The sequence below is a fragment of the Pyricularia grisea genome, assembly GCF_004355905.1.
Source record: "Pyricularia grisea strain NI907 chromosome Unknown Pyricularia_grisea_NI907_Scaffold_7, whole genome shotgun sequence".
Classification (NCBI taxonomy): Eukaryota; Fungi; Ascomycota; class Sordariomycetes; order Magnaporthales; family Pyriculariaceae; genus Pyricularia; species Pyricularia grisea.
This window is the reverse complement of record NW_022156720.1, coordinates 438,051-465,333: the sequence shown is the minus strand read 5'-3', so window position 1 is coordinate 465,333 and position 27,283 is coordinate 438,051. Positions and strand designations below refer to the sequence as shown.

Below are 27,283 nucleotides of genomic sequence, written 5' to 3'. Positions count from 1 at the left end.
TGGAGTTTGATGGGCCTGGCAAACGGGGCAGTCGCCGCACTCACCCGAGTCACGTGCTAGGGTTTCGAGCCTTGCCGCTAAATTCAGTGTACTGGGTGATATCAACTTCAAGCGATAAGCAGCGGGGCACAATCCACTTTTCGACTCGATACTTTACCTCAAATTCCCAAACCACAAGTTCAAACTTCATTTCTTTCACCTCAGCAAGTGATTGAAGTTCACCACAGCCGCCAAAATGCCTAAGAAGAGAAAGAACAAGTTAGTATTGTGTCGGTTTGCAATCCGTTGCAATCCTGGCATGTTTTGCTGACGATATTTTCACTCTATAGCGGACGCAACAAGAAGGGCCGTGGCCACGTCAAGCCCATTCGTTGCTCCAACTGCTCGCGATGCACGCCCAAGGACAAGGCCATCAAGAGATTCACCATCCGCAACATGGTCGAGTCTGCTGCTATTCGTACGCTATCAACCCTCTCTCCGCTCACCTGCGACACGCACTAACCCGACACTTCAGGTGATATCTCGGACGCTTCGGTCTTCGCCGAATATGTCGTTCCCAAGATGTACCTCAAGCTGCAGTACTGCGTGAGCTGTGCCATCCACGGCAAGATCGTTCGGTACGTGTTTGTCCCCTAAGGGAAGGACAGCTACTCCGGAAGTGTTCTTGTGGTTCTGTTCCCCAGGGCTACGAGACACTTCTGGATGTAGGGCTAGAGACGAACCTTGGCGAACTTTAGGCCTCCCTCCCCTTGCACCATGGCGGCCTGTGGGCTGCGCTAGGATGCTGGCGACGAAGTCCTTTGGTCATCTTGAGGTCTTGACGCAAGAGCTATCGCAGCCTGCTGTCACCCTCCCTGCGTGAATTCTTGAAGAATCACATAGGCTCTTAATTGAAGAGAAGACTCGTCGTCTCCTGCGCAGCCTTCAGCGCCTATTAGACTTGACTAGTACAATGCTAACATCTTCACAGTGTTCGTTCGCGTGAGGGACGCCGCAACCGTGCTCCTCCCCCTCGTGTCCGTTACAACAAGGACGGCAAGAAGATCACTCCTACCCAGGGCGCTAAGACCTCTTAGATGGGATGTGAAGGACGGATCATGAACGAAATGCGGGAAAATCTCGCGCCATTATGAGGCTGCATGCATGAATGGGGCATGACGGGGCAAAAATCTTTTTTAGGGATCATGGACAGGCTGGCGTCAACCTTTTTCTGGGATTGCTTTTGTTTTGCGGCTACTTCAAACCCATGGTGGACTGCCCACATTTAGGGCTACTCAGAGATATCCACGATGACCCAAAGGGCTTCGGCGTATTCCGTAGTGAATCGATCCATTCGAGCCGAGCATTTTAATGTGTGCACAATATCTTCCTGTGCTGTAGTCACGTTCATGTTCACTAGTGGGGTCATGATGTTATGATGTGGGTCAATTTGAGAAAAGCCCAATGCTGATGGTTCTTTAACTAAACCTTGACGCCAATTATTGCATGCTAATATTATTCGCGTTGGATGCTCATCCCATGCGATATCTCGACTCATTGAAATTCTCAGTGCTTCTTGGCCGACTTGCTCTCAGCCTTTTGCTTCAGTCGCTCCTCATCCTCCTTCTCCAGCATCTCATCGACCTGGGCGCCGCGCGAAGGCTTGTTGCCGTGCGACTCGGCGATATCTGTAGGCTTGATGTCCTTCTCCCTCTGCTCTTGCTTCTTGGCCTCCTTCTCCTCGAGCTTCTCCTTGTTGGCACGGTCTGCGAGGCTGTATTGGTCCTTGGGGTCTTTTTCGTCAGGTGTCAGTAATTCCGTCTGGAAGTTGTACAGCAAAAGCACAAGGAAATGAAATGATTCAGGACAGCATGCATACCGTGGACGTGGTGCGACGACTGCTCGCCCGCCTTGAGAGGCTCAGGGTGGGTCGACGACTGATCGTGGTGGGTGTGCTGGTCGCCGTCCATCATGAGGTTGTCACCTGCGCTCTGTAATATGGGAGAAGTAGCCAGTGTTAGAGATAGGCGTTCAGATTCTTCGATAATTGGGAGATTAGCCAGTTTCTTACCTTTCCGGTAACCATCTTGACTGTTGTTGGTTTTTTGTGTTGGGAGTAGGTTGGGTTTTGGTTTGATGTGTTGTTTGTCTTTTGGTAGTGAGTTTCGGATCAGATTGTTCACAGGAAGATAATGAGGAAAAGATTCCCAGCAACTTGGGTCCGAGATAGGGGATTTCCGATGCCTTAATACTTTGCATTCAGTCGTCTCGTTCGTCTGTTTTTCGAGCGATCTGTTTTGCTCCATCCACGCCGTCATCGACTTCTGATCCATGTGTTACGTCATTGATCCAGTTTATTACAGGTCCGGCTGGCAGTTTCGTGTAATCGTCCTAGCTGGTTGATGGAGGTACAGCTTCGGCCTCTGCCAATTGATTTGGTTGTTTGCTCTGGGATCATTTGTGGGTTGGCTGTTGATCTGGTTGATCTAGTAAAAGGCTATTTCGTGGGTGGTTGTTGATGAGATGCTTGCGTAGGGATGCATCAAGTGTGATACGTCCCTTCACAAGGTATTCTATGTGCATACTACGAAAGATAATAGTTGCGTGCGAGGTTTGAAAAATTCCAGATTGCCATCCCTACTCACAAATTGACAGAATTTTCAAGTTGCTGTACCTATTCATTCCTATCTAAACGTGCAGATGCATCAAGATGTGGCAGAGAGGATGGGCTAAAATAAAACGACGGAAGTCTTTATTTTACAATTGATATCTACGACACAAAAATTCAACACGGACCAAACAATTCAGTCACGACAAAAATTTTACATTCGATCGAAAGCTCTGCGTCCTGAGACTTGGAGGAAACAAAAAAATTAGCTGATATTTTATTCTGTTGGCGACAATTGCTTCCTGACGCCGACAGTGAGGCACTTCGCATGACATGATAGGGCCATCCGTCGGGCACGAGCTATCTTGAAACGACGCTGTGGACTGGCAGCATGAACCAGTGGCAGTGATGGCACGGAGTACACAAACGAACTGCATGCAATTTTGTCTTTTTCTTGAAGTAATATACGAGATGCTTGATACCGAGTGACCTCAAATTTATACTAGGACAAGATAATTTGTTTGTTTTGAGAACAACTAGCTCGTGCTGCGTGCAGGGTAGGTGAGCAGCACCAAGACGTAGTACGGCCGTTTCGCACATTCAATAAGTGAAGAGCAGCAAATTTTTGTCAGTAGAATCTGCAATTCGAAATGGATATGTAGGTGCAATTTTGGCTATCAATCTGATATTTCTACCTACTTGACAATTATCGTTCATCAAAGTTGAGAGATACTGCCCATGAACAGGGCACCACGTGATATCACCCGAAAGCTCACAACGACTGGTGGATCGTTTCCCCCAACCTAATTGTCGTTACGACACCGCTGGACCCCGCCATCAACCTGCGCAACTTGGTCGCCGTCGACAAAACACCCCAGCTACCCAAAATGGCCGAAATACAAGCAAAGCTGCAGTCGCTGTCCGACGACTACAAAAAGCTCCAGTCGGGTGAGGAAACCCGTTGAGGAAGAATTTGTCTGCGCAGTGGAGGGGTTTTCTTGCTGACGAACCAATTTTTTTTTCTTTTCGCGGGAGTAGAGCTGGACACGGCGGTCCAGGCGAGGCAAAAGCTTGAGGCTCAGCTGCAAGAGAACCTTGGCGTGCAAAAGGTAGGGTTGGGCAAAAAAATAAAAGAATGAACAAAATTGCGACCCAGCGATTCATGGTTCATCACTGACGGTCTTTGCTGGATTCTACCATTAGGAATTCGAAAAGATGAAGGATGGCGAGACTATTTACAAGCTTACTGGTCCGGTACTCCTGAAGCAGGACAAGGTCGAGGCTGATAGCACAGTCAAGGGGCGGATCGAGTTTATCAAGAATGAAGTGTAGGTTTTTTGTCCCTTCTTTTTCACATTTGTTTTCTTCTTCTTTTTCTTTTTACCCCGAATGAGCTAGATAATCGGCCTTACACACGTCAAGTTACTAACATATGTGGCAGTGAGCGGCTAGAGAAGCAGATAAGCGACGGCCAGGACAAGATGGAAAAGAAAAAGGGAGAGATAATCCAGGTCCAGACCAGCGCCCAACAGCAGCAACAAGCTGTTCAGGCATAATATAGGCGGTGAGCTGGAATGCTCGTATTTTTCTGAACCAGTATATCACTCCCAGTAACCTAGTTGTGATGTGTGATGGAGCTGCAGGGCGGCCTGAAGAACTACAAAAGAGCAAGGCCGCGATGGTAGTAGCTTCAACGACAACCCAAAGAGTTCTCTGCATGTGGGCGGAGATTGGAGACGGTGAAGGGTGGCGTTAATAGCGCATTTATTGGACCTAAGCGTTGGGAAGTTGGTTCCGTCATGGCTCCGGGTACTACGGACGGACGGGCCTTGGGGTGGATGGATAAGGAAAGTTTGTTGAACTATCCGAAATCTGCAGTCCGAACTGGGCGCTGAGGAAGACGGCGGAGTTGCGATGCCGATGGCAAATTTCTTATCATGAAAAATGACATTTCTCAGTACATGGATGCAAATCTCGGGGTTGCGGACATTGGAAAGACTATGTTTAGGTTTTGGGATACTGGATGGTAAGAAAGACTTTGACATCGGTGTCTTGGCTTGCGCCAGGCTGAATATGTGGCCCTGGCGGAGAAGCCAGACCCTTCTCACCATGCACCAGCAACGGCAGACAAACTGTGTTATTGAGCAGGCACTTGCCCACGGAGGCCCCTGCGATACAGTTAATGTAGTAATCAATTAACTGTACTCATACCGAGGCATAGGATAAATGTTAACAATCAATTCACCTTTCTTCACCCGAATTTGGTCATGGTGCATGTGTAGCAAAGCTTATAAATACTGCATGCCAGCGGGAGCCCAGTCAGTGCTTTTAACTGAGCTATAACAAGATTCGCGTCCAGTTTCTCTCACTATCAGAAGGCATCTCCGGTGAGTAGCGTAGGTAGTCATGGAGTTCGAATCTATTGATACAGTGTAGATGCTACTGTGTGGATATGACTGGACCTGGCACATGCGGCTTACTGAAGAAACGCGTCTGCTCAATAATAAAGCGTACCGTGGCAACGAATTGCCTGCCCGTTTCAACCCCATCCACGTCACTGGAGCGATCTGACGCGGGGTCCCAAGATCCCTGACACTTCGCATTCAACGACAAGAAAGCAAGCACACCCAAGCAGATTCACGACTACACCAACACCTAACGAGGCAAAAACAAAACAAAGATCTTCAGCGACCTAAATTGCTCATCCTACTAATGCCAACACGCAAATAATCATCTTTACGACCCTGTAGCCTTGTGGCGCGCTTTCACCAGCGCAAGCACATGCTTCATGAGACAACTAGTCCCTGAGGTTGTCGGTCTGTCAAGGACGACTTCCTGATTGACTACCTGGAGGGAACTCACATTTGGCCACCTCTACACTGATCACGAACACCGATACTTTTTTAACATTGAGCGACTTCAACTCAAAAACAACCATGGAAGCTCGCATGATGCCACGCCCGCGCCGGCGGCCATTGACGATTGCCGAAATCGTGGAGCAGGCAGACCAGTTTGACTTTAATACCAACATTACCTTGAAACAATGGGTCGGTGCAGCCGAGACTCTATACCGTGAGGTAGGTCCTGTCATTACATCACCGGGTGCTGAAGCTTTCCATGAACATAACTAACCGAGCTTCAAAACAGGGCGAGATTTACAAAGAAGAGGGCAACTTTGCCAAAGCATACCTCCTCCTGCTTCGCCACTGCTCTTTAGTCCTGAAAAAGTTTCCCGAACACCCATCGGCCCACACTCGTGACGGTCGCAGGCTGATAAAGCCCCTACAAGAACGACTGACCCGTATTATCTCGGAGCTGGAGGATCTTAAGAGGCATATCAACGAGGCGTACAACGAATGGGAAAGACTGGTTAGGACAGGGCAAATCGAAGACCGGCCCGTTCCCGACAGCAGGTATGACCAGTATGCGGCCCAGGACCCGGCGCTCTCATGGAACAACGCTACTCAGGCCCAGTTGTTGGACGCTGGGAACAACCAGGAGCTGGCTGTGCGGCTGGCCAAGGATGATTACATCCGGCGAGACGCGGCTAGGCGCTCGATTCGTCAGGCCGGAGTGTCGGAATATGAGGAGCAAGTCCGTCGCAGTGGAGGTGTCTGGGAAGACTGGGATGCCCGGAGGGGAATGGGCCCACGTAATATGGTTGACGATCGCAACGACATACAACGCCAGATTCAGGAGACTCGAAGGAGGCTGGATAGGCCCAACGAACAAGACTCGGAAGCCGTGGTACGAGACTTTAGCCGTAATGATAACCGACCACCAAGCGCAGCTTCGAGATCATCATCACGGCCCCCTATCCCGAACCCGACCTCACAGCACTACAACTACCCTTCAGTCTCGAGACCGAGGCCGTTAAATTATAACTCATATGAGACAGCACCAGCACCTTCAAGACCACCAAAAGAGCAATACCCAAGCTCTCAACACAGGCCATTAGAGCCCTTTCCGCCTCCAATACCACGAAAAGCTCCTGAAGCGGGGCGTGCCCCTCCTACTCTTCCACCCAAGACTCTAGACCAGCCAGATGACAGGAGCGGTCAAAACTCGGTATCTTCTGTGGACCGGGCGGTGAACGAACTCTCCAAGCGAAAGAACATAACATTCTTGCCGGCTGGCTACACAGAAGCCGGGAAACCTCTAAGACCCATCTTTGTTCCGCGTTACCTCAAGGACAAATTCCTCGAAATAGCAGCCCCGAACACTAGACAAGGGCTAGAACTTTGTGGCGTCATCTGCGGGAGGCCGATCAATAACGCGCTATTTGTCGCCGCTCTTCTTATTCCTAACCAGATCTGTACCTCGGACACATGCGAGACGGAAGACGAGTTCCAGATTTTCGAGTTTTGCGACAAGGAGAACATGATAGTAATTGGCTGGATACACACGCATCCGACGCAGACGTGTTTTATGAGCTCGAGGGATTTGCATACCCACGCGAGCTACCAGGCCATTTCGCCCGAGGCGGTAGCAATTGTCTGTGCACCCAAATACAACGAGTATGTACACTGCCTTGATAACAAGTCCTTCCATTTTATCACACACTGACTCGACCATGATCGCCACCTAGATTTGGAGTTTTCCGCTTGACAGACCCTCCAGGCCTCCCGCACGTGTTGCGGTGTCCCCACACGAATACGTTCCACCAGCATGAACTGCCAGAGAGCGAAATCTACAAGACTGCTCTGCACCCAGTCAGCCATGTGTACATGTCAGATCAAATAGATTTTGATGTCACGGACCTGCGGCCGAAGTGATAGGGTTGTCTGGGGATTCATCAGGTCTGATTATGTTCAGACTTGATTTGCTGGCATTGAGTAGTGGACGTCGGTGGCTGCTAGCCTGCTAAGCAACAGCGTACTGTCACTTTATATAGTCTTGTATTTTGTTTTTTGATTCTGGGCTCATCCTAGCTTTTTCTTGGGTCGTGGAGTTTTTAGGTGGTTCCATTACTTCGAGTGGTAGGCGTTGGGATTTGCGGATCTCTGTTTGCCGGAGAGACTAATCGTCTTGGAATGCCGGTAATTAGTCATTTTGATGCATCTTGGCCCGTTCATTCTGTTTCGTTTCGTTTCTGTTTCTTTCTTGTTCTTTTTGGCATCGGGCCATGAGCATGGAGAGCAACAAAAGCAGGTCATTTTGGAACTGGACCCGGGCATTAAGATGAAGTTTGACTGTTGTCACACCTAATGACTGCATTGTTTTCGACAGAAGCAGACAATCGATTTACAACCACTAATTGGTACGTATTAGATATCAATATGTAAGGGTGGGGGTCTGGTTCTGGGAGGAGGTCGATGGGCTTGTTTGCTCTGAAGGATATACGGAAGAAATTAAGATTCGGGTGCGTCGATAAGTTTGTGTACTTCGACCGCCCATTCTAGCTGGCCAACCAACAGCCTCCGCAAAAGCAGAATTCTTTCTATCCCATCCACACGGAGCTGCCCTTCACGCTTGGAGAACCGACAGACTGGTTATGGGTGCACGTGCCATCGGTAAGGTGTAAGCAGGTATCTGCCACAAAGAGATGCAGGCCGGCGGTTCACTCAGCCTCGACTCACTTCGCCCTTTGTTCACCACCAACTTTCTGAACCTGCCTGGGAAGGCAACACTGCATTCTTGCAGGCGCTCGTTTGGGTGGTTCGTCTTTCTTTCTTTCACTTTCTTTTTCTACCTGGTCCATTCGTTTTCGTTTCGCTCTGCCCTGGGCACTGATGCCCGGACTCGCATCTCGGTCACGTTCGTGCACTCAGCCTTCTTGCATTTTCATCATCAATCGCCAAAAGTGGAGATACCTTGCTTCTCGAGACAGATCAAGGTGATAGGAGCATCAGTTGACTTCTTTCTCGCCGGATCTCCATGGGTTTCTAGTTGCCTGGAGGTGTGTATGCCCCTCGCACCACATGCCCTGACTTGATCACCTTGCTCTCATCATCTATTCTCCCCAAGGAAACCAAAAGTGACAATATTTGATTTGAAGCCTTGACTCACAATCTAGATCTTGCAACTAGTCACCAATCATCCGTCACCCAAAGACACCACCAGATATGGAACACCCCCGGACAGACGACGATCCTTGGCGCCCAGGCTGGAACCCTCGACGGCTCGCGACGCTGACGCGACCAGACCCGCGCTATTACCGGTACGTCCCAGACCTGTCTGGATACTTTGTCGTCGCCCACTACCAGACTCCGGACTGGCGGCCCGGTGAGGGAGACCCGGGCAGCATCCGATGGCTCCGTGAGGAGGCGCCCGACCTCATCGTCGATGGCCGCCTCAGGGTAAACAGGGAGGATGTGAGTGGGGAGACGAGGTCGTGCCTGGCAGGTGGTGGTGGTGTCGGTGCAATTGAGGGGAGAGTGAGGGCGCAGGAGCACCAAAAGAGTCCGTCGAGTGCGCCACCGGTCGCGAGGCCGTTTGGTGGTCGGCCTGGGTGGGGTGGGGGTGAGTCGACTTGTGACCAATCTTATGGAGTTGCGAGGGACTATCCACAGCATGGGCGTCAAGGTTGGCAAACGGGCGAGAACAAGTCACAACCTCACCTTCATCAGCGGCATCGGAACCTTGAAAACCGCGAAGTTCAGGACCAGCAGTCACGGTTCCAGCACAGCATGGAGCAAGCCGACAGCAGAAAGTACGCTCCACTCCAACACCAGCAACAGAGACCGACACCTCCGAGACATCCAAGCAACGAAAGTTCAGACGACCCGCGGCGATCGTGGATTTGGCCCGAAACCAGCGAAGTCGCCTCTTCAGGCCAGCAACCGGACCCACGCCACATGCGCATTAGCCGGGACGTGCTAGCTGAGATTCACCGGTTTCCAATGGGACATCCCCAGAGTCCTTGGGGTTGGCCCGAGGATTCAGACGGGTCTGGGGTCATGGAAGAGGAGAGCATCGAGATGAGGGAGGCGCGACGGAGACAGTGAGCTTTTCATTTGCTTGCAGAGTTTCATCTACAAAATATCCAACTTCCAACAACTCTCTGCTTCTGGCCCTATCCTCTCTTCTGGAGCACTGACTGACTTGGAAATAACTACAGCAACGCTGAGATAGAGAAACGAGCACCCCACCCAAAACGCTATATCCGTCCGTCATCGCCAAGCGCAGGCAACTGGGGACTTCGCCGAGACTCTCGAGATGGTTTAACATCCAGCAGCAACAGTAGCAGCGCTGGGTTTCCAATGAAGATGCCACAGTGGCCCGGCGCGCAGGAGCGGTTCGCGGGTAGCCGCGATTCGCCATCCTATCTACATGGGGCGCGACGAATTTCGCACGAGAGTCTGGAGTATACCGACAGCAGTGGCAGTGGCGAGACGCACGACCAGAGGCGTGGTAATTATGTCTATGGGGACTTCGAGGAGCGAGCCAGCGGCGCTGGGGCTTGGCAAAGTCATTGCCTAGAGAACCGATTCGCAACTTTGCAGGTTGGCCGGGATGAGGGGCACTATGTTGATAACTGTAAGTTTTTCGATGAACGACAAAGCTGAGCACTGAGCTTTTCTTGACGAACCGCATCAATACTGACACAGCAGCCCGTTCAACAGCAGCACCTCGAGCGGCTTGGGATGGGCACTACCGACGCCGCGAGCCAGTCCCTTTCCAACCACAATCACGAAACCAACCGCTCTTTGGCAATCACTGCAGTAGCAACTCCCTGCCTCCTTGGCATCAGTCTTTCCAGAAAAATGGACAGATGAGGAACAGCTGGCCACAAGAAGACCAGCGACGTCAACAACCACGAATGCAGCAACAGCAACAACTCCAAGCCCAGCGATACCCGCCGTCAGACTTTTAGTTCCACCTGCCGACATCCAGACGGTTCGACCCCGTGGTTGACGAGGCCGACTTCTGGATCAAGATGCCGCTTGACTGGAGTTGTGGTCCGGACAATGAAGACAACGAGGCATCGTCGGCTTGAGGGCATGTGACTGTTGCTGCTTTATATGCGTCGATTTAAGCCACTTACGACAGAAGTGCCATGCGTTGCGACCTTTTCCTTTTCCTTGTTCTATGCACCATCAACCATTTCAACACACAAAGCAACTTACCGCTTTGTTGGCTGTAAAAGCCGCAGAATATATCGATGATATTTTTCCTTTATTTATCGCATTGGAGTTCTCTCATTCATTTCTGCATTGCTTTGGAATCTCTTCTTTTTAGACTGCATCTGCATACGGAGTTACGCTGCATTTGAAAGAGGAAGACAGTCATTCGGGTAGTGGGCCAGGAGGAAGAAGAACAGCCAAAGACGTGACCTAACCAAGGCACAAGGAAGAGGTCAACACACGAGCAAGAACGTTGTATCCTCGCGTCTTGGGAATTTTTGCAACGGGGGTTCTCGTTTTCATCCATTTCGTCGTTGCTTTTCCCTCTCCAGTTCCGGCTATGTTCAACGCCAGGGGATTGCGTCGTGATCAAAGATTATGTTTACCCTTGCCGTAGCTTTTATTTCATAGATAGCTAGACTCTCACTAAACCAGAGCAAACAACCGATGAAATTACACTTATTGATCTTTGCAAATCTACAACGGATACTTGTCGACAACTGGGTTTGTGTAACCGAAAAAAGTCTTGACTTGGAAAGACGCCGCCGGCTTTTTTTATTGCAAGAAATTGGCGGTTGCCCTTTACCACTGGGCACATGCAGAATAATGGTTGGGGCCGAAGTCGGTAGTACGAATAGAGACTGTAGACCTCCTGTTGATCCGAACCCGCTGTTCCCAGTAGCGTGGGGGTCAGTGTGATACCAAACATTGGACTGCAATTGAAGGGGCCACACGTCGTAGTACAGAGTTTAAATAGTCCTACCTCAATTGCGAATGTGTGACGGGTTCGGTGATACTGCCTCTGTTGTGTCTGTCTGTGTGTCACACCGTCAATAGGATGTGATAGGCAGCAAGAGACAGTGGCCGAGTCGTCTGTTGTCGTGACTTTCGTTTTTTGGGTTTGCCCAAAGCCGCATAGACGAGTATGTATGCCTTGATTTCTCTGTCAGTGCAAACATCAATATAGAAGCTCAACGTGTTCTGGGTTAGAGGGGTTATTGAGAGGGAGGGAATATTGTAAGATTAGACCGAGACAAGCTTGTCAAGGTTGGAATTAGTAGTCTGGCGCCTGAAGGTATTCAGGGGTAAATTCTTGGCGAAGGGAAATATCTTGATGATGGGATTGAATTTGTACAAAAAAGTTAGTAACGGAAACATACAAGGCTGTAACAGAGTACAAATCAGTATTCACGATGGAGCATATAAAATGGCCAATCATTGGATTATGCATTATCTCAAAAAATGAGGAAGAAGCCCATAGTAAAAGCAAATGCTACGTAATCTGAAGTAACAGCCCCAGTTCCATCCTTCACTTCTTAGCCTCCAAATCCCTCTCGGCAGCCACCAGCTCCGCGAAGCCGTCGACCTGCTTGGTCAGCGCAGCACCCTCGAGCAGCACACACGGCAACCTCGGCTTGCCGCCGTAGCCGTTGTACTTTTCCAGCGCGGCCTTGACGCTGACGAACCCGCCCTGGATGGCGGTCCAGTCCCCCCTGGCCACGACGGCCTGGAGCGCGCGGGCCTCGTCGGCCTTGCCGTCGTCCCAGAGCTTCATGAGGCGCACGCAGGCCAGCGGGGCGACGTTGGCCGTGCCGCCGATGATGCCGTGGCCGCCGACGGCCAGCGTCTGGATGGTGAAGTCGACGCTGCCGCCAAAGGTGAAGAAGCCCGGCTTGGCACCGGCGACGACGCGCGCCAGCTTGCCCGTGTTGCCGCACGTCAGCTTCACGCCGACGACGTTGCGGTGCTCGGCGATGGCGAGGACCGTGTCGCTGGACAGGTCCAGGCCCGAACAGGCCCCCGGGAAGTTGTAGACGAGGAGCGGGAGCGGCGAGGCGTCGGCCACGGCGAGGAAGTGGTCGACGATGTGCTTGGTGGTGAGCAGGCTGCCGTAGTAGGCGGGCGGGAGGACGATGGCGTAGTCGGCCCCGGCCTCGGCGGCGTCGCGGCAGTGCTGGATCGTCTCGCGCGTGCTCTGGGCTCCGGCGCCCGCGATGACGGGGAGAGACTGGGCGCCGGCAGCGTCCAGGGCGTCGCGCGTCGTGCGCACGATCAGCTTCCGCTCGTCCCGGTCCAGGTGCACCGCCTCGCCGTTGGAGCCCTGGCAGACGATGCCTGCGATGCCTGTGGCGGCCAGCCGGGTGGCGTGGGATGCCGTCGTCGCCACGTCCACCTCCTCGTCCGCCGTGAAGAAGGCGACAGTCGGGACGTAGATGCCGCGAGTGAGTGGACGGCGGGTAGAGCCGTTTGCGTCGGTGCCGTTGGGGGGTGCCATTGTGTGCCTCTTTTTTTTTCTTTGTTTTTTTAGGAGGGGTTTTGTCTTTGTTCTGTGTTTGCTTTGTGCGGGGTGGGTTTTTGAGTTTGGTGCAAGTGCCCAAGGGTAGTTTGGCTTTAGGAAGTAGACAGTAGCTTGACTAATGTTCTATATATCTTCAGTGGCGTCGTTGAGGCGGGGAAGTAGCCCGAGACAAAGATTGGTTGATGGTTTCAAGTTGATGTATTATAGTACGGGGATGTTTCCAGCCCAAAGGCGAGAGCGGCAAGAATGTTGCTTGCTTCTTGCTTTTGTGGAAAGGAAAGTGTGTCGTGCACCGCGGATAGTAGCGTCATGTAGCACAAGAGCAGCCACGAAGCAACTCGGCCAAGGATATTTAGATAGAAACGGTTGGCCGATGAATGATCACGCGATGTGGTGATGGTGTTGCGCAAAGAAGAAAAAAAGAGAAAAAATCAAAAGCAAAATCAATGGAGAAGACCAATGTTGATGAACAGGTGAGGTGCGTGGTATGTAATTGTCAACAAAGGCACAAACAAGTCAGGCAACGTTGATCAGGGATGGAGAGAAGAGGATGAGAATAACATTCATCTGATCTCAGCTAGGTAATGATCGCTTCTCCTCAAAGCTCCTCAGTCCCCTCATCAAAATCCGCGCGACACCAGGAACAAACACCAGCACGCCACAGCCCCGAGCCCGGAGATCACATCACCCTCGGCATATTTCGCTAGGTTTTTTTTTTTTTTTTTGGTTGCTGTTTAGGAGGAGCTGTCAAGAAAGGACCGACATTTCTTTTTTTGGGGTTTGGAATCGTTTGGGGCGATGCGAATGATGATAGGTGCGGGGTCCGAAGAGAAGAATGTTTACTCTGTAGTGGATGGGTGGGTTCGTATGGGGTACGTGTCGTGGGGTGTTGGGGGTTCACTGTGGGTGGTCTAGCAGTACTTTGGCCGGTGACAAAAGCTTGAAGATGATACGAGCGGCAACAGTGAAATTGAACTCTTGTGACCCCCACGTAGGTTTCCCGCTTCAGCTGAATCGTAATGTGCTAAAAAGCCGTTGGATTTGGGGGCGAGATGCAAGTGTGGTGTGGTAAGCAATATATAATTCCGAGCCGCATATCCTGCATTGATCAATTGTGCCAGGCTCATCGGCACAATTTGTATAACATTTGTATGTACATGCATGCACAATGCACTGCATCCTGACCTCCCACAGCAGTACTAAGTAAATATATTTTACACTACAAACACAAACTCCAGGGGAAAAGAAAGCCAAGTAACCAACTCATCAAACCAAATGCAGCCCCACTGACATTGCCTCAATACAATATAATCACAGATTGAATTTGTTGACTCTTATTTTCACCCCATTAAATGATATATTGCTTTAATTACAATAAATGGTTTCATCCGGGAGCGAGACTCGTATTTCTCCATCATTCCATGTTTGTGTAGCGGCCTGGCGTGCTTTCCATCTATTTAGGCAAGGAAACAGCAAATACAGAGCCCGGTGTCTTTGTATTAGGATTGCCAGACACGACAGTCCCAATTGTGGTGTCTGATATTTTTCTACCAGAGGTGATAGCCAATGGCGCAGGTCGAGATATCTGCGCAATGACATCCGGGGATATCTTCTCTGGCTTTACGGTCAATGTTGTCGTTGTCGCCGTCGTCGACTTTGGTTTTGTCGTTCTCCCCCCACCACCGTTTGTTTTCCCCCCGGGGACTGCAACTCGTACTTCAAAGTTTGTTCCTTGTTTAGAATCCGTCTGGTCATCCTCAGTTCTATTATCCAGAATGACCCCCGATATCTTTGTGCCGGATGTCACAGGCAACGCAGGGGCAGATACCGCGTTGAGGATACCCGGATTCACTCTAGCACCGCCCCGTGTGTTCCGCCCGTTGGGTACTGTTGCTATTACTGTTGTCCCGCCGCCGCGTGGTCTGCCCCCAGTGACTACTCGTGTTCCACCCTTTTTTGGTTGTGCGGCGCGGACCTGGCGGGCTTCTAATCCTCCAGAGTCGTCACCCGCAAGCTCAGACTTGGCAGTGGCTGCTTGGTCATTTTGCCCGTCCATCACCGGCACCGGCAGCGACACAGAGATCGGATCGGCCGTGCTGCTGTCGCGGGGCATGACCGCTCGTGGTACATCCACAGACCCGGGACGTACGATTGGGCCGGCCAGCGTGGTGCTTGCAGCCACGAGACCCAGTAAAACTGCTTTGAGATACGGCATTGCTGGTGTTTGATGAGATGCCTGTGAGGATGGTGGAACCTTGGTATAACAATCAGGGTGATGTTTGGGCTTGGAATACTTTGACATCCAGATGGAAAGAGGGATAGATGAGGTAGTAGATGTGATATGATGCTCTATTCTCCAAGGCTTTATATCATGGTACCACTCGCCGAATCTTAAACTTTTACCCTCAAAAGCAAATCGACCGAGTCAACGAATGACGGGTCAAGATGTTTTGTCCGGCAAAGGGTATGTCATGAGCTACCGCCAAAACAAACACAGACTAGTACACCGTTTCGGAAATTAACCTTGAAGGTAAATAAGAGAGATCCAGATCCAGAAATAGACGTCAGCAACGGTAGGGTTGCGTAATGAATTGATGAATGACTGATGCCCTTAGACCAAAAGAATTATTGAGTACCTACCTGCCTAGTTATATACCCATCTTTACTCTTTTGAGGGACGCGTATGGCTAGAAATGCTCGACTTGAAACCTGTGGTACTCGGGCAGGAAAAAAAAGAGAAGTCGCACAAGATCTTGATGACAACAGAGTGGTCGCACCTCAGAAGAAGTGGGTGTGTAAAACTAACAAACTTTGCTCCGGCTGCATAGTTTTATAATGCTGGGATGTCTTGAAATCACTGATGGCCCGAGGGATGAAGGACTGAGGAGAATTCCATAGGAAAAAAAAAGGACCGACGGGATCAAGCCGTGAAGGGAAAATGCGGAAGTTATTGCCATCTTTGAGATGAATGCAAAAAAGAAAAGAAAAGCATGGCCAAAAACATCAGGCATCCCACTCGGGAGCCAAAAAGTCAAGAAAACCAACCAAAGCTTCAGACGACAACAGGCATTGCAGGTAGGCATTCAACCCAAGTGCCAAAAAAGCCTTGCGCTGATCATAAGATGCCAATCGAGCCGGTGGCTTGGCGACGGAGATGGTCACAAAAACCAAGTGACTGGACAAAGTTTGTGTCTTCAGACCAGAAAAAAAAGCCAAGGATAGCCTCATGGTATCGAAGTGGGTAAGGAAGTTGTTATATAGTACATAGTACACGGGCAAAACCATCCATACGGCGCCCGGGTTAAACATTAACAAAACCAAATGTACCCCTCATTTCGCCCTTATACAATTATAACAGGCTTTATTGGCTTCCACTGCGGCAAAAAGAACAAAACAAAAACATACAACACCGAGGATTCCCCAGTGGTCACCCACCTGAGTGCTAGTTCGTCCCTCACTGGTTTGACTAGGGGAGAGCGGACGGGATCCCGTATATTCCAGTGGGTATGGTCGTATGTGTTGGACTACTTGCACTGCATTCATTATATTTACTTGCAGCACGGGGGAGGGGACAATAAAGTGCAGGACAATGGCCAGCAGCAGCAGCCAACAATCATCCCCCCCACGAAACCTCCCACTCGGACAGCTGTTGAGTTTTGGTGGGGGTTAGTTGCATTAAAAGGGCTGGCCGATGGGGCTTAATGCATGTGGGTAATCTCATGACATCGGGGAACAAATCCGCGAGTAATTAAAACTTGCTGCTTACCGTGAGGGGTAAAATGTTTGGGGAAAAAGAGCGGGGAAGATACTGCGTGACCGGCGACCAAAGCTGACCGAGCGGATTTGAGATGCGTGTGGTTTGTTGGGGGGCAGGTATCCGAGATGTTTGAAAGGGGTCGGCATGGTGTTTTCCGGTCAAATGCCGTGCCGTGGTATTAACTAGAGCGGATTTCTATTGCCAGTCACCGCTGATTTTTTTTTATCTTGGTTCTGCTTTGCATGTTTGCTTTGTTATGTTAGGGCTGGACCTGGAATTGCATCTCAATATCACATCAGTAATTATCACAAGTTTGCATAACCAACAATTACAATGGCACCAATCAAGACAGTCCAGTATTTTCGCGTCAAGCCACGATGGCTAATGGTCAAGATCACCGACGAGGACGGAGAGTATGGCTGGGGTGAGGCGACACTAGAAGGCCACGACCTGGCGGTGGAAGGGACGCTCGAGGAGATGATCCCGAGATTGATCGGCATGGAGGCAGGGTAGGTTTCTCTTCCAGATTATCGTATTCTGACCACGACCAGAGACTAAAAAGAGACCTGTTCTACAGTGACATTGAAAACATTTGGCAAAAATTCTGGAGGCATGGCTTCTACCGCGGCGGGCCCGTCTTCATGTCTGCTCTGTCTGGTGTTGATATTGCCCTGTGGGATCTCAAGGGTAAGTAACCGTTTTAACCTACAGAGCCTTGCAAGCATCGGTACTGATGACACCAAACCCGACGTGACAGGTCGCACGCTCAAGGTCCCGATATACGAACTCCTCGGCGGTAAAGTGCGCAACAAGGTCCAGGTCTACTGCTGGATCGGCGGCGACCGACCATCAGACGTCGAGGCAGCCGCCAAGGTACGAATAGCCCAAGGCCTCAAGTGCATCAAGATGAACGCAACCGAGGACGCCAACTGGGTCGACTCGCCAGCCGTGCTAGACTCGACGGTAGAAAGACTAAAGATAGTCAAATCTCTCGGGCTTGACGCCGGGCTCGACTTCCACGGGCGGCTCCACAAAGCCATGGCCAAACAGCTAGCCAAGGCGTTGGAGCCGCACCGGCCGCTCTTCATCGAGGAGCCGCTTCTCTGCGAGCACCCCGAGGCCCTCAAGCAGCTGTCCAACCAAACGACGTGCCCGATCGCGTTCGGCGAGCGGCTGTACACGCGCTGGGACGTCAAGCGGTTTCTGGAAGACGCCAGCGTCGACATCCTGCAGCCGGACCTGGCGCACGCCGGCGGCATCAGCGAGACGCGCAGGATCGCACAGATGGCAGAGGCCTACGACGTCGCCATCGCTCCGCACTGCCCGCTGGGCCCCGTCGCGTTTGCCGCCAGCATGCAGATCGCGCTGACGGCGCCGAACTTTGCCATTCTCGAGATGAGCCTTGGGATGCACTACAATACCGAGGCAGGTGATATCGATCTGCTGACGTATTTGAAGAAGCCCGAGGTGTTTGACATCAAGGAGGGGTACGTGATGGCACCGACTGGTTACGGGTTGGGTATTGAGATTGATGAGGAAATGGTGCGCAAGATTGCGGTGGATACAAAGCCGTGGCAGTGTAAGGAGTTTCACGGGCCGGATGGTTCAATTCGGGAGTGGTAGAGCGCTGGGGATGTCTTTTCTGTTGATAAAAGCTCTCAAAAGAGAATTTTCAGCAGCGCAGTATTTTGAACTGGAGAAAAGTTGGAAGAAAGGAATACTTACTGCAGTGACGAAGAAATAAAGCTCGACGATAGCAAACTTTGGTAGTGGGGAACACTTGTAACTTTGTGGTATCGGTAGCGGAACCTTTAGATAAGGAAACTTAGATATCAACCAATTATTTTTATCTACCCTGATCTACTCCAGACAATCAAGTCTCGATAATCACCTTCAACACCAGCTTTCCATCCGCATCTACCGGCTTTGCCGCAATGGCAAAAGCATCCTCCGCCCTCTCCAACCCCTTGACGTTTTGCGTAGCCAACAGTCCGATATCCGGCATGCCGTTGCTTCCCCTGCCCGCCAAAAGCTCGATGCCGCGCGGGTAGGCATTCGCGTACCGAAACACGCCCAGCAAATCAACTTCACGCAGGGCCGCCGCACCCATCGGCACCGTCTGCACGGGCGTGCCCATGCCGATCATCATGACGCGGCCGCCGGGCCCGGTGGCGTAGATGGCCGCCTGCACGCACGACTCGACGCCCGTGCACTCAAAGGTAGTGTCGTACTCCTCTCCGCCGTTGCCCTCTCCGCTCAGCAGCGTGGCCGTCTCGCGCGCCAGGGCAAGCTTCTCGTCGGCGGTGGCCGTCGGAGGCAGGCGCTTGCTCGGGACCACGACCGCCTTGTCGGCGAAGCCGTTGGCGACGGCAAACTGCACGCGCTCGGGCACGATATCCGCGATGGCGATGGATTTGATGCCTTCCACGCGCAGCACCGCGGCCGTCAGCAGACCGACGGCTCCGGCGCCGATGACCAGCGCCGTCTTGTCCTTTTGCTCGCCGGCGCGCCTGACCCCGTGGATGGCGACGCCCAGCGGCTCCAGCAGGGCTCCCTCGGCCAGGGAGGCCGAGTCGGGGAGCTTGTAGGTCAGACGGGCGGGGTGGTTGATGCGGTCCTGCAGCGTGCCCTGGAAGTGGGGGAAGATCTTTGCGCTAGACCGGAACTTCATGCCCTTGCAGAGGTTGTACCTCCCGGATCTGCAGAGGCTGCAGTCGTCGCATGCGATGCCGACCTCGACGGCCACGCGGTCGCCGACCTTGAGGTCCGTGACGTCGGGACCAACGGCCTCGACGATGCCGGCCGACTCGTGGCCCAGAGACAACGGCTCGCGCACTTTAAAGTCGCCGTTGGCCCCGTGCACGTAGTAGTGCATGTCAGAGCCGCAGATTCCAGTCGCCCGGATCGAGACCTGCACCTCGCCCGCGGCCGGCGCCGGGATCGTGCGCTCTTCCTGTTGATCAGGGACGGATGGACGGTTAATTTTTGGGGGTTGCAGCCGGACAAGGTTGGGTGAGGGACGCTGAAAACTTACAATGCGCAGATCTTTTGGCCCGTGAAGGACTGATGCTTTTATTGTTGCCATTATTTATGGTGTGTTTTTGATGTGACGCAGCTAACAATGGAGACGGGTAGGATGATGGGAATCTTTTGCCAAGGTCGCAGAAAACTATTCGCCCAGTGCGGGGTTGACGGTGGTGGGGAAGACGTTCAAGTCGATATTTGATACAGGTACAGGAAAAAGAGCATGCATGTTAGGGGAACTTTTTTTTTTTTCTTTTTTTTTTTTTCCTACCATCGACCCTGTACAACTCTGTACCAGGCCAACGCAGGTTGCTATGGAAAAAAAAAAAAAACAGAAAAGTTAGATTTTCCGAGTGCGGGCTTGACCATCCGAGCTCGCTGCCCAATGTCCCCGCTTCTACCCACGCTCCGTCGAGCATCTGGGCCGGTCGATCCAGCGGTTTGTGGGATGGACCCGGGGATGATTGGGGGGTTATGGGGTACAAATGTGGAGGAGTTACCCCTCACACTACTACAAACCCCCTGGTTCTTTTTATTTTTATTTTTATTTTTCTTCACTGCCCGCAAGTCGAGCTCCTGCAACAAAGCAAAGCCGCCATGATGGCATCACTACTCGTTAGACATTGGCTGATGTTATTCTAGAACTATATAGAACAAAAAAAAAAAAAAATCCTACCTCCCCATCCATCCCCCATCGACAGTCAAAAGCTCCCCTGACACATACAAGCTGCCCCTCCCCGCCAAAAACACCGTCGCGCCCTTGAAGTCATCCGAATTCCCCCACCGTCCAGCCGGGATCCTAGTCAGAATGCTCGCAGCCCTCGCCTCATCCTTGAGCAAAGCCTCGTTCATATCCGTAGCGACGTAGCCCGGCGCGATCGCATTGACATTGACGCCTTTGCCAGCCCACTCGTTACTCAACGCCTTGGTCAGCTGCGCAATGCCGCCTTTCGCCGCCGCGTACGCCGGCACCGTGATTCCGCCCTGGAAGGAGACGAGCGACGCCACGTTGATGACGCTCCCGCGCTGGCCGGTCGTCGGGTCGGCGGTCCGCGTGAGCATGTAGGCGCCAAAATCCCGGTCCAGCGTCCACACGGTCTTGAGGTTCACCTGTAGGACCTCGTCCCAGTCGGACATGGGGAAGACGTGCGCCGGGTGTCGCCTTTGGATGCCGGCGCAGGTCACGAGGATGGAGACGTCGTGCCCGTCGGCTAGGATCTTTGGCGCCAGCTGCTCGACTGATTCTTGGCATGATAGGTCGCAGGTGTAGACGGTTGCTTTGCGGCCAATGGCTTCGATTTGAGATTTTGTTTCGAGGTTGCTTTCGTCGCGCTGTGGTGTGTAGACGGAGTTAGTTGCTTGGGGCGTTTGGTATCATTCAAACGTTTGGGGGAAGAGGCCCAAAATACTGCCTTGTGCGGACCTGGATTAGAATGATGTCAGCCCCTGCCTCTGCTAGTGCAATGACCATGGCCTGCCCAATGCCCCTTGTCCCGCCCGTCACAACGGCAAGGCGGCCATCGAGGGAGAAGAGTTTCTCAAGGAAAGGATTCGGCATATTTGGTTCTAAGTGGACTGTTTGTCAGTAGTATATTTCGTGAGGTTATGATGGAAGTTGGCTCGTTTGGCAGGCCTTTTTGGTCGACAAACAATACAGTAACATCAGACGTACAGACCTACATGCACACCCCACGCTATTCCCGGAGTTACACTACTGCCTATGTCCAAAATACCTGGATACTACCCCGGACACATCGTGCAGGGAGCATCGATTTCCCACCTAGTGTGATTCGACACACCCGCACCATCAGAGACCCGCAGCTCGTTTTACAGCTGAGAATACGTAAATTCCCCGCTAACTCGGTCTGGATCCGACGAAACCCGCTCCCCAATATGCCCCCCCCATTAGTATGTACAGTAAGTCGATGGATGAGCTTACCCCCACGCCGCACCCCGTTCCTCCATATGTGGGCGAGTGAACTGGACCGAATCAGGGGTCTCGACGTTGGAGAATCAGAAAGACATCCGCCGGTAACCGGTGATTGTTTACCCCACCATTAACAAACCTGGCCGAGGACGCTCAGTCAGCGCAGGAAAAGTTGTAGAAGGCAGAGTGACGCATTCGTTTTTTGATCCCTCGATGATTTATTTTCTGTAGTTCTAGTGAATATATGGAAGTGATAGAGTGAAGAGTCTGCAAAATCAGTAGAAACTCCACAACAATGGCAAGCAAACAAATCGATGTGATGCTGTATGGCCTTGGGGCGTGAGTAAACAACTACCAAAAATGTTACGCAGCCCCTGACAGAGAGCCTACTGACAAACTGAAAAATCCCTTTAACAGCATCGGCTCGTTCTATGCTTTTGTCCTCAGCAGATCACCAAACGTCCGTCTGACGGTGGTGGCACGGTCAAACTACGAGGCCGTCAAGGCCAATGGCATCTCCATCGACAGCGAAAACCACGGGAAGCACATAGTCAAGCCGTACCAGGGTAAGTTGACCGTCAATTTACACTTTCCATGCCTAGGACATAAGCTAATTTCACACCCAAAACAACAGTTGTACAAACACCAGCCGACGCAAACTCCAAGTTCGACTACATAGTCTGCGCCCACAAGGCCATCAACCAAGCCACCGTCCCATCACAGCTCTCCCCGTCCGTCGACCCAGCGCGCACCACCATCGTCATAATTCAAAACGGCGTCGGCAACGAGGAGCCCTTCCGCGCCGCCTTCCCATCCGCGACGATCCTGTCCTGCGTGACGTGGGTCGGAGCGCGACAGTCGGCCCCCGGCATCATCGCGCACACCACATCAGAAGACATGCAGATTGGGTTGTTCCCCAACGAAACGGTAGACCCTGCCGTTGAGAAGTCCAGACTGGACGAGTTTGCGGGACTTTTGACGACCGGAAAGACCGTGTTCCAGGTCGTCGACAACGTGCAGGTGCAGCGCTGGGAGAAGGTGGTGTGGAACGTGGCGTGGAATGCGCTCACGACGCTGACGGGACTGGACACGCACGCCTGGCTCTCGTCGACAGAGGGCGCCACGCCCATGACCGAGAGGCTGATGGGGGAGGCGGTGGATGTGGCGAGGGCGTTGGGGGTGCCCTTGAACAAGGATGAGCTGGTCGGGAGGTTGATGCGGAAGATTCTAGGGATGCCGACTATCTACAGCAGCATGTATGAGGACGCCAAGCACGGTAGGCCGATGGAAGTCGAGGTTATACTTGGGTATCCAGCCAGGAAGGCGAAGGAGTTGGGGATGAGTACGCCGACGCTGGATGCTATTTATTGTGTTGTCGCGGCGGTGGATTTGAGGATCAGGAATGAAGCGGCCAAGAGGTGAGTTGATGGAGGGTGGCACTTGGATTGTCGTCTCTAGAGTGTATTGATGACTGCGGTAGAGAGACAATGTCATGAGTTCTTATGAATAAAGATTCTTATACAGCAAAAAAGGGGTTTTGCGTGAACCTTTAAAGGGAATGAATTGATTAGAGGCCCGAACTCAGGCACTCATATTGGTCATCCATTCAGGAGAGTTATGCTGTATATAGAACCCAAACGCGGTCGAGTCAAGGTCCAGCCAATCTGTTGTCTGCCACCCGTCGAACAAGTTGGCAATACCTCCTCCGCCAGAAAACAAGACATTATCCAGCCCGCCCACCATTCCGACATCCTGCATAACCCCACCGCTAGTGACCGCAAGGGATGATGGTTCAGTCTCTAAAACTTGCCGCTCCTGCTGCACTCCACTGCAGTATCCAACATGCTGTCGCGCAGCAGTACGGTTGTTGTTACGCCCCGCGCTATCCACAACCCCCTGACCAGACCTTTCCGTCCGCCCACCTTGAGACCGCTGCTGCTGGCCCAACGCCTCCAAGCGCAACTCGTCCAAAATAACAGCATACCGCCGACTAGGCGAGTTCGCCGCCGTCGCCTCAGCCAAATACGTCTGGCAGCGTTCAGCAAGCGCCATCAGCTTAGCATGCCTGACCGCCTCCAACTCCTCCCCTGCCCCGGGCCGCCGCTTCCGTTGGATATCCCAAACATACGAGATGACAAGCGCGTGAAAGGCGACGTACTGCGTCCACCAGAGCGCCTGGATGGACTTTGACTGGGCGCCGACCATGCCGTCGACGGCCTCGAGCGCCGACTGCGCGGCCGCCACGCACTCCTTCACCGCGGCCTCGTTGCTGCTTTCGGTCCCGCCCGACGACGACAGGAGAAAAAGCCGGTTCGCGTGCATGACGCCGTGGCAGTAGGCGAACCGGAGGACCAGAGATTGTCGTCGGTAGAAGCCGCCTAGCATGGACGGGCGGATGGCTCCGAGGTGAGGCGGCAGCGACGCCTTCCAGCGGCGCAGGTCCTGGCTCAGGCGCCGGGCGGCGTCGCATCGGGCTTGCTCGGTAATGGGCTTTATGGAGTAGACTTCGCGGGAGATGGCGCCGATTATACGGGCGATTCTTGGATGCGATAAGTCTTTAGTGGTTGTGGCTTGCATCGTGTTTTTGGTTCAGGGGTTGCACAAATTAATATCCAGGGGTGACGTGCAAAACTGATGTAAAAAAAAAAAAAAAAACTCACTTGGCATGGCAGATGAGTGCATCCAGATGGCAATCCGGAAAGTCATCATCCACCTCTATCGGTCCCTGCGCATCAACATCCTCATCATCAACCCTGTCCGGGTAGACCTGATCAATATCATCATCGTGATAGTGCCTCGGACGACCCATGATGACGCCAATGTACTTGTCCAAGATGTAGGCGGTCCAAAAGGTCCTGATCTGCAGCTGCGACTGGATATAATCCAGCCCATCACCTCCACAGCCACCCGCCCTCCGCGCTGCTTTCCTATGCAGGCCTAGCGCGGATATCATCTGCAGCGCGTTGCCAAACGTGTACCACGCCCTGTTCATCCGCGACGTCGTGAGCAGGTACAGCGTCTGGATGAGCCTCGCCTGCGCCGACTCGAGCCGCGGCAGTCCCGTCTCCGCTTCGACGAGCGCCTGCGCCGCGCAGAATAACCGGTCGTGATGATTCTGCTGCTGCTGCTGCTGCGGCCTTTGGCATGATTCCCTCCCCCCTGAAGTCTGCAGGGGCTCAGGAAAAGGCGATGCGACACGATCCTCATGCGCGGCAGCGATCGCCAAGACACCAAAGACGATGGCCGCCCTGGCGGTGCCGACGCGCTGCCACCCCGGAAGGCCCTTTTCGACGTCGTCCTGCATCGCCGCCAGCCAGGCCTCGACGAGCGGCTGGTGCAGGATCAGGTACGTGACGACGCAGACGTCAAAGTACATTGCCAGGAGGCGTTGGGCCTCCCGCCGCGGTGGGATGACGGCCGGCAGCTGCAGATCGAATTCGATGCCGCCACGGGTGCCGAACTGGGGTAACGGGAGGTCCCCCGCCGACATGACGGGCTGGCGGCTGTCGTAGGGAACGCCTTGGGTGTGGCGGACGCCAGAAGGAAGGGAAGATGAGTCCGGGCCGCGCTGCCGGGCGAGGCGGCGGGATGCGCGGTGCAGAAAAGTCACGCCCGACGTGGTGTCGAATACTTGCCCCTGGATCTCGGCCATGGCGTGCTCCGGGGAGGCGCGGGAGGCCGGTGCGGAGCCGGCATTGGGGCCGGGGTGGAGGTTACCGGGATGGTGGGAGGTTGGCTGCGGAATCTCAGAAGTGGATGTCTGGTCGGGACTGGTGGACTCGATCACCGGAGCTGCTGTGGTGGAGAGCGTGGTGGAGGAGTGCGGCGGTGTAGGGGGACGGCCGCGTGAGTACTTGGCATCATACTGACACGACCGCCCTTTCTGGGTGCACTTGTCGCAGGGTTGCGTGCCGCTGCATTTTGCCTATGTGCGCCCATAGGTAGGCTGTATGTCAGTGGCCAAGTCGTGCTCTAGCTACAGTCCTGCTCTTGTGGTATCGGTGCTGGGCTACAACCCATATCTACCTTGCGAGTCTTGCAGTAGTCGCAAGCCCTGCTGACTTTGCGTGCCTTGCGCGGGTTTTCGCCAACCGCGTCAGTCCTGCCAGTGAGATCGTTGCCAGAGGGGGCAGATTCTACAGCCGAGGAAACAAAGCCCTGAGTCCGCTTGCGGGATGAGTCGAGTGTGGGTGAATCCAGTGCGGGGTTTGACCTTCTGTTCATGACCCGTATTCCGATGCCAAATAAAGGATAAACAAGGAAAAAGAAATTATTGCGGATTTGATATTTTTCTTTTGCGTGTTTGTGTAGAGTTCCGTCGCCGTGTGGATTTGGTTTATCTGTGTGGCACGGATATGTGGTGAAGAACGGATCGTAGGGGCGAAGGAAACGAAAGAAGAACAAGAAGCGGATTTGTCGGAAAAGTCCATGTGGGCGATGCGATTGTTGTTTGGCGGTGCTAGAAGCCGCTGCTAACCAACTAAAGCAAAATCCGATAGGATATCCTAGTGTGCTAAGGGCACATTACTCGCTGCATATTACGCAATCAGGCCTCGCGCTTTTGCTTCAAGACAAGTGGTCCAGAACACACTCCACAGACGTAAGGCCTGTTCTTGCAGCTCTTTTCCCATTCTTCATTTCATCAACAATGTAGCTAGCCCCACGCAGTAAAGCCATGGTTGCTTTCCGCAAGCCAGGAGCTAACTGCCTTCATAAAACACAGTAACCCGAACGCTGCATTCGACTATATAAAAAAGGCGGTCTGGATGGTTGGCATTTCTGGAGTCGCGGGGGGGAAGGGGGGCTGAGGAAGAGATGCAGTGTGTTACAGTAGGTCCATGGCCAAGTAGGAAAGGGGGAGATGCGGAAAGTAGACATCGCAGAGCAAGGACTGAAGGAATTCAAAATCTGCCTGTCATCAGAGTCTAGTAAATCATGGTCATCTCCCTGTTATTCATCCGTCAGAACCCCTAGAGGTACATGGCCCGTCAAGGAATAGAGTTCCTTTGCCTGACACCCATAATCGGATAAGTGCACAGCAGAAGTGGGTTCCCGGGAACATAATCCTCGACTGCAGCACCTCCTTGCTACAGGTTTAGTGGTTTCGCCGCCTGGTGGGCAGTGGTAGCCGTAGAAGGAGATGTTGAAGAAAGTGGACGCCCGGGAGAGGAGTTTGCAATGTCGAGCTGGGAGGACAATACTCCATTGGGGAAATACACGCTGTGATGGGCTATTATTGATTTTAATATGTATAGGACTAGTATGATGGGTGGAAAGTAACCATGTGTTTATTTTTATTGTTTATTTTGTAGTGTTGATATATCCTCACTCCGTTGAAAATGCCAGTGAACTTTAAGGAATCTCATAAGTCATAACGCGCTTGACGGACTTAGTCTCAGCAATGTGTTCGTGATCTTGAATTGCTTGATGTTTCCCTGAGATTTCATAGTCTATGCTGGTTAGATGTTTTCATTCGCATGCTTGTTTCCGAAATTATCATGAAAAACGAATATTGACAACCCAAAAGCGAAGCCAAGCAACAGGTTCCACAAACTCGTCATGTTTTCCGCCTTTCCCCCACGAAATCACTTCCGCATGCGCCTAAGAGAGATGGGAGGGGGGG

General features: G+C 52.5%; 14 protein-coding genes across 14 annotated transcripts in view; 8 read left to right on the top strand and 6 right to left on the bottom strand.

The window, feature by feature from the left end:
- The first annotated feature begins 133 nt into the window (after positions 1-133).
- Positions 134-1,343, top strand: PgNI_09168 (uncharacterized protein). Its single transcript, XM_031129156.1, has 3 exons — positions 134-258; positions 330-457; positions 515-1,343. The coding sequence occupies exons 1-3, from the start codon at positions 236-238 to the stop codon at positions 634-636; spliced, it is 273 nt and encodes a 90-aa protein (XP_030977486.1). The 5' UTR covers positions 134-235; the 3' UTR covers positions 637-1,343.
- Positions 1,344-1,545: 202 nt separating this feature from the next.
- PgNI_09167 (uncharacterized protein) lies at positions 1,546-2,502 on the bottom strand (the record flags this gene model as incomplete). Its single annotated transcript, XM_031129155.1, has 3 exons — positions 2,051-2,502; positions 1,859-1,970; positions 1,546-1,772 (listed from the first exon to the last, which is right to left on the bottom strand). Exons 1-3 carry the CDS (start codon positions 2,063-2,065, stop codon positions 1,546-1,548), a joined length of 354 nt encoding a protein of 117 aa, XP_030977478.1. The 5' UTR covers positions 2,066-2,502.
- A 935-nt stretch (positions 2,503-3,437) lies between these two features.
- PgNI_09166 (uncharacterized protein) lies at positions 3,438-4,380 on the top strand. The gene is made up of 4 exons (XM_031129154.1): positions 3,438-3,535; positions 3,626-3,696; positions 3,791-3,915; positions 4,029-4,380. The coding sequence occupies exons 1-4, from the start codon at positions 3,475-3,477 to the stop codon at positions 4,141-4,143; spliced, it is 372 nt and encodes a 123-aa protein (XP_030977864.1). The 5' UTR covers positions 3,438-3,474; the 3' UTR covers positions 4,144-4,380.
- Positions 4,381-5,201: 821 nt separating this feature from the next.
- Positions 5,202-8,028, top strand: PgNI_09165 (uncharacterized protein). Its single transcript, XM_031129153.1, has 3 exons — positions 5,202-5,664; positions 5,735-7,104; positions 7,176-8,028. Exons 1-3 carry the CDS (start codon positions 5,524-5,526, stop codon positions 7,360-7,362), a joined length of 1,698 nt encoding a protein of 565 aa, XP_030977479.1. The 5' UTR covers positions 5,202-5,523; the 3' UTR covers positions 7,363-8,028.
- Positions 8,029-8,652: 624 nt separating this feature from the next.
- PgNI_09164 (uncharacterized protein) lies at positions 8,653-10,978 on the top strand (the record flags this gene model as incomplete). Its single annotated transcript, XM_031129152.1, has 3 exons — positions 8,653-9,530; positions 9,648-10,066; positions 10,153-10,978. The coding sequence occupies 3 exons, from the start codon at positions 8,653-8,655 to the stop codon at positions 10,401-10,403; spliced, it is 1,548 nt and encodes a 515-aa protein (XP_030977480.1). The 3' UTR covers positions 10,404-10,978.
- Positions 10,979-11,962: 984 nt separating this feature from the next.
- Positions 11,963-12,928, bottom strand: PgNI_09163 (uncharacterized protein; the record flags this gene model as incomplete). Its single annotated transcript, XM_031129151.1, has 1 exon — positions 11,963-12,928. The coding sequence occupies one exon, from the start codon at positions 12,926-12,928 to the stop codon at positions 11,963-11,965; it is 966 nt and encodes a 321-aa protein (XP_030977481.1).
- Positions 12,929-14,405: 1,477 nt separating this feature from the next.
- Positions 14,406-15,167, bottom strand: PgNI_09162 (uncharacterized protein; the record flags this gene model as incomplete). Its single annotated transcript, XM_031129150.1, has 1 exon — positions 14,406-15,167. The coding sequence occupies one exon, from the start codon at positions 15,165-15,167 to the stop codon at positions 14,406-14,408; it is 762 nt and encodes a 253-aa protein (XP_030977482.1).
- On the top strand, positions 14,545-15,180 carry PgNI_09161 (uncharacterized protein; the record flags this gene model as incomplete). The annotated part of the gene is made up of 2 exons (XM_031129149.1): positions 14,545-14,636; positions 14,727-15,180. The coding sequence occupies 2 exons, from the start codon at positions 14,545-14,547 to the stop codon at positions 15,178-15,180; spliced, it is 546 nt and encodes a 181-aa protein (XP_030977483.1).
- A 1,669-nt stretch (positions 15,181-16,849) lies between these two features.
- PgNI_09160 (uncharacterized protein) lies at positions 16,850-18,546 on the top strand. The gene is made up of 3 exons (XM_031129148.1): positions 16,850-17,218; positions 17,287-17,396; positions 17,467-18,546. The coding sequence occupies exons 1-3, from the start codon at positions 17,043-17,045 to the stop codon at positions 18,330-18,332; spliced, it is 1,152 nt and encodes a 383-aa protein (XP_030977785.1). The 5' UTR covers positions 16,850-17,042; the 3' UTR covers positions 18,333-18,546.
- On the bottom strand, positions 18,541-19,992 carry PgNI_09159 (uncharacterized protein). Its single transcript, XM_031129147.1, has 2 exons — positions 19,744-19,992; positions 18,541-19,662 (listed from the first exon to the last, which is right to left on the bottom strand). The coding sequence occupies exons 1-2, from the start codon at positions 19,792-19,794 to the stop codon at positions 18,583-18,585; spliced, it is 1,131 nt and encodes a 376-aa protein (XP_030977453.1). The 5' UTR covers positions 19,795-19,992; the 3' UTR covers positions 18,541-18,582.
- A 413-nt stretch (positions 19,993-20,405) lies between these two features.
- PgNI_09158 (uncharacterized protein) lies at positions 20,406-21,291 on the bottom strand (the record flags this gene model as incomplete). The annotated part of the gene is made up of 2 exons (XM_031129146.1): positions 20,406-21,065; positions 21,157-21,291. The coding sequence occupies 2 exons, from the start codon at positions 21,289-21,291 to the stop codon at positions 20,406-20,408; spliced, it is 795 nt and encodes a 264-aa protein (XP_030977452.1).
- Positions 21,292-21,908: 617 nt separating this feature from the next.
- On the top strand, positions 21,909-23,082 carry PgNI_09157 (uncharacterized protein; the record flags this gene model as incomplete). The annotated part of the gene is made up of 3 exons (XM_031129145.1): positions 21,909-21,999; positions 22,078-22,226; positions 22,295-23,082. Exons 1-3 carry the CDS (start codon positions 21,956-21,958, stop codon positions 23,080-23,082), a joined length of 981 nt encoding a protein of 326 aa, XP_030977454.1. The 5' UTR covers positions 21,909-21,955.
- A 159-nt stretch (positions 23,083-23,241) lies between these two features.
- Positions 23,242-25,884, bottom strand: PgNI_09156 (uncharacterized protein; the record flags this gene model as incomplete). Its single annotated transcript, XM_031129144.1, has 3 exons — positions 23,242-24,199; positions 24,321-25,585; positions 25,687-25,884. The coding sequence occupies 3 exons, from the start codon at positions 25,882-25,884 to the stop codon at positions 23,242-23,244; spliced, it is 2,421 nt and encodes an 806-aa protein (XP_030977953.1).
- Positions 25,885-27,061: 1,177 nt separating this feature from the next.
- PgNI_09155 (uncharacterized protein) overlaps positions 27,062-27,283 on the top strand; it is a gene marked incomplete at both ends in the record, with an annotated part of 1,581 nt that continues 1,359 nt past the window's right edge. The window contains one exon of the mRNA XM_031129143.1: positions 27,062-27,065. Coding sequence (XP_030978387.1) covers positions 27,062-27,065 — 4 coding nt within the window. The remainder of the gene's footprint in view (positions 27,066-27,283) is intronic.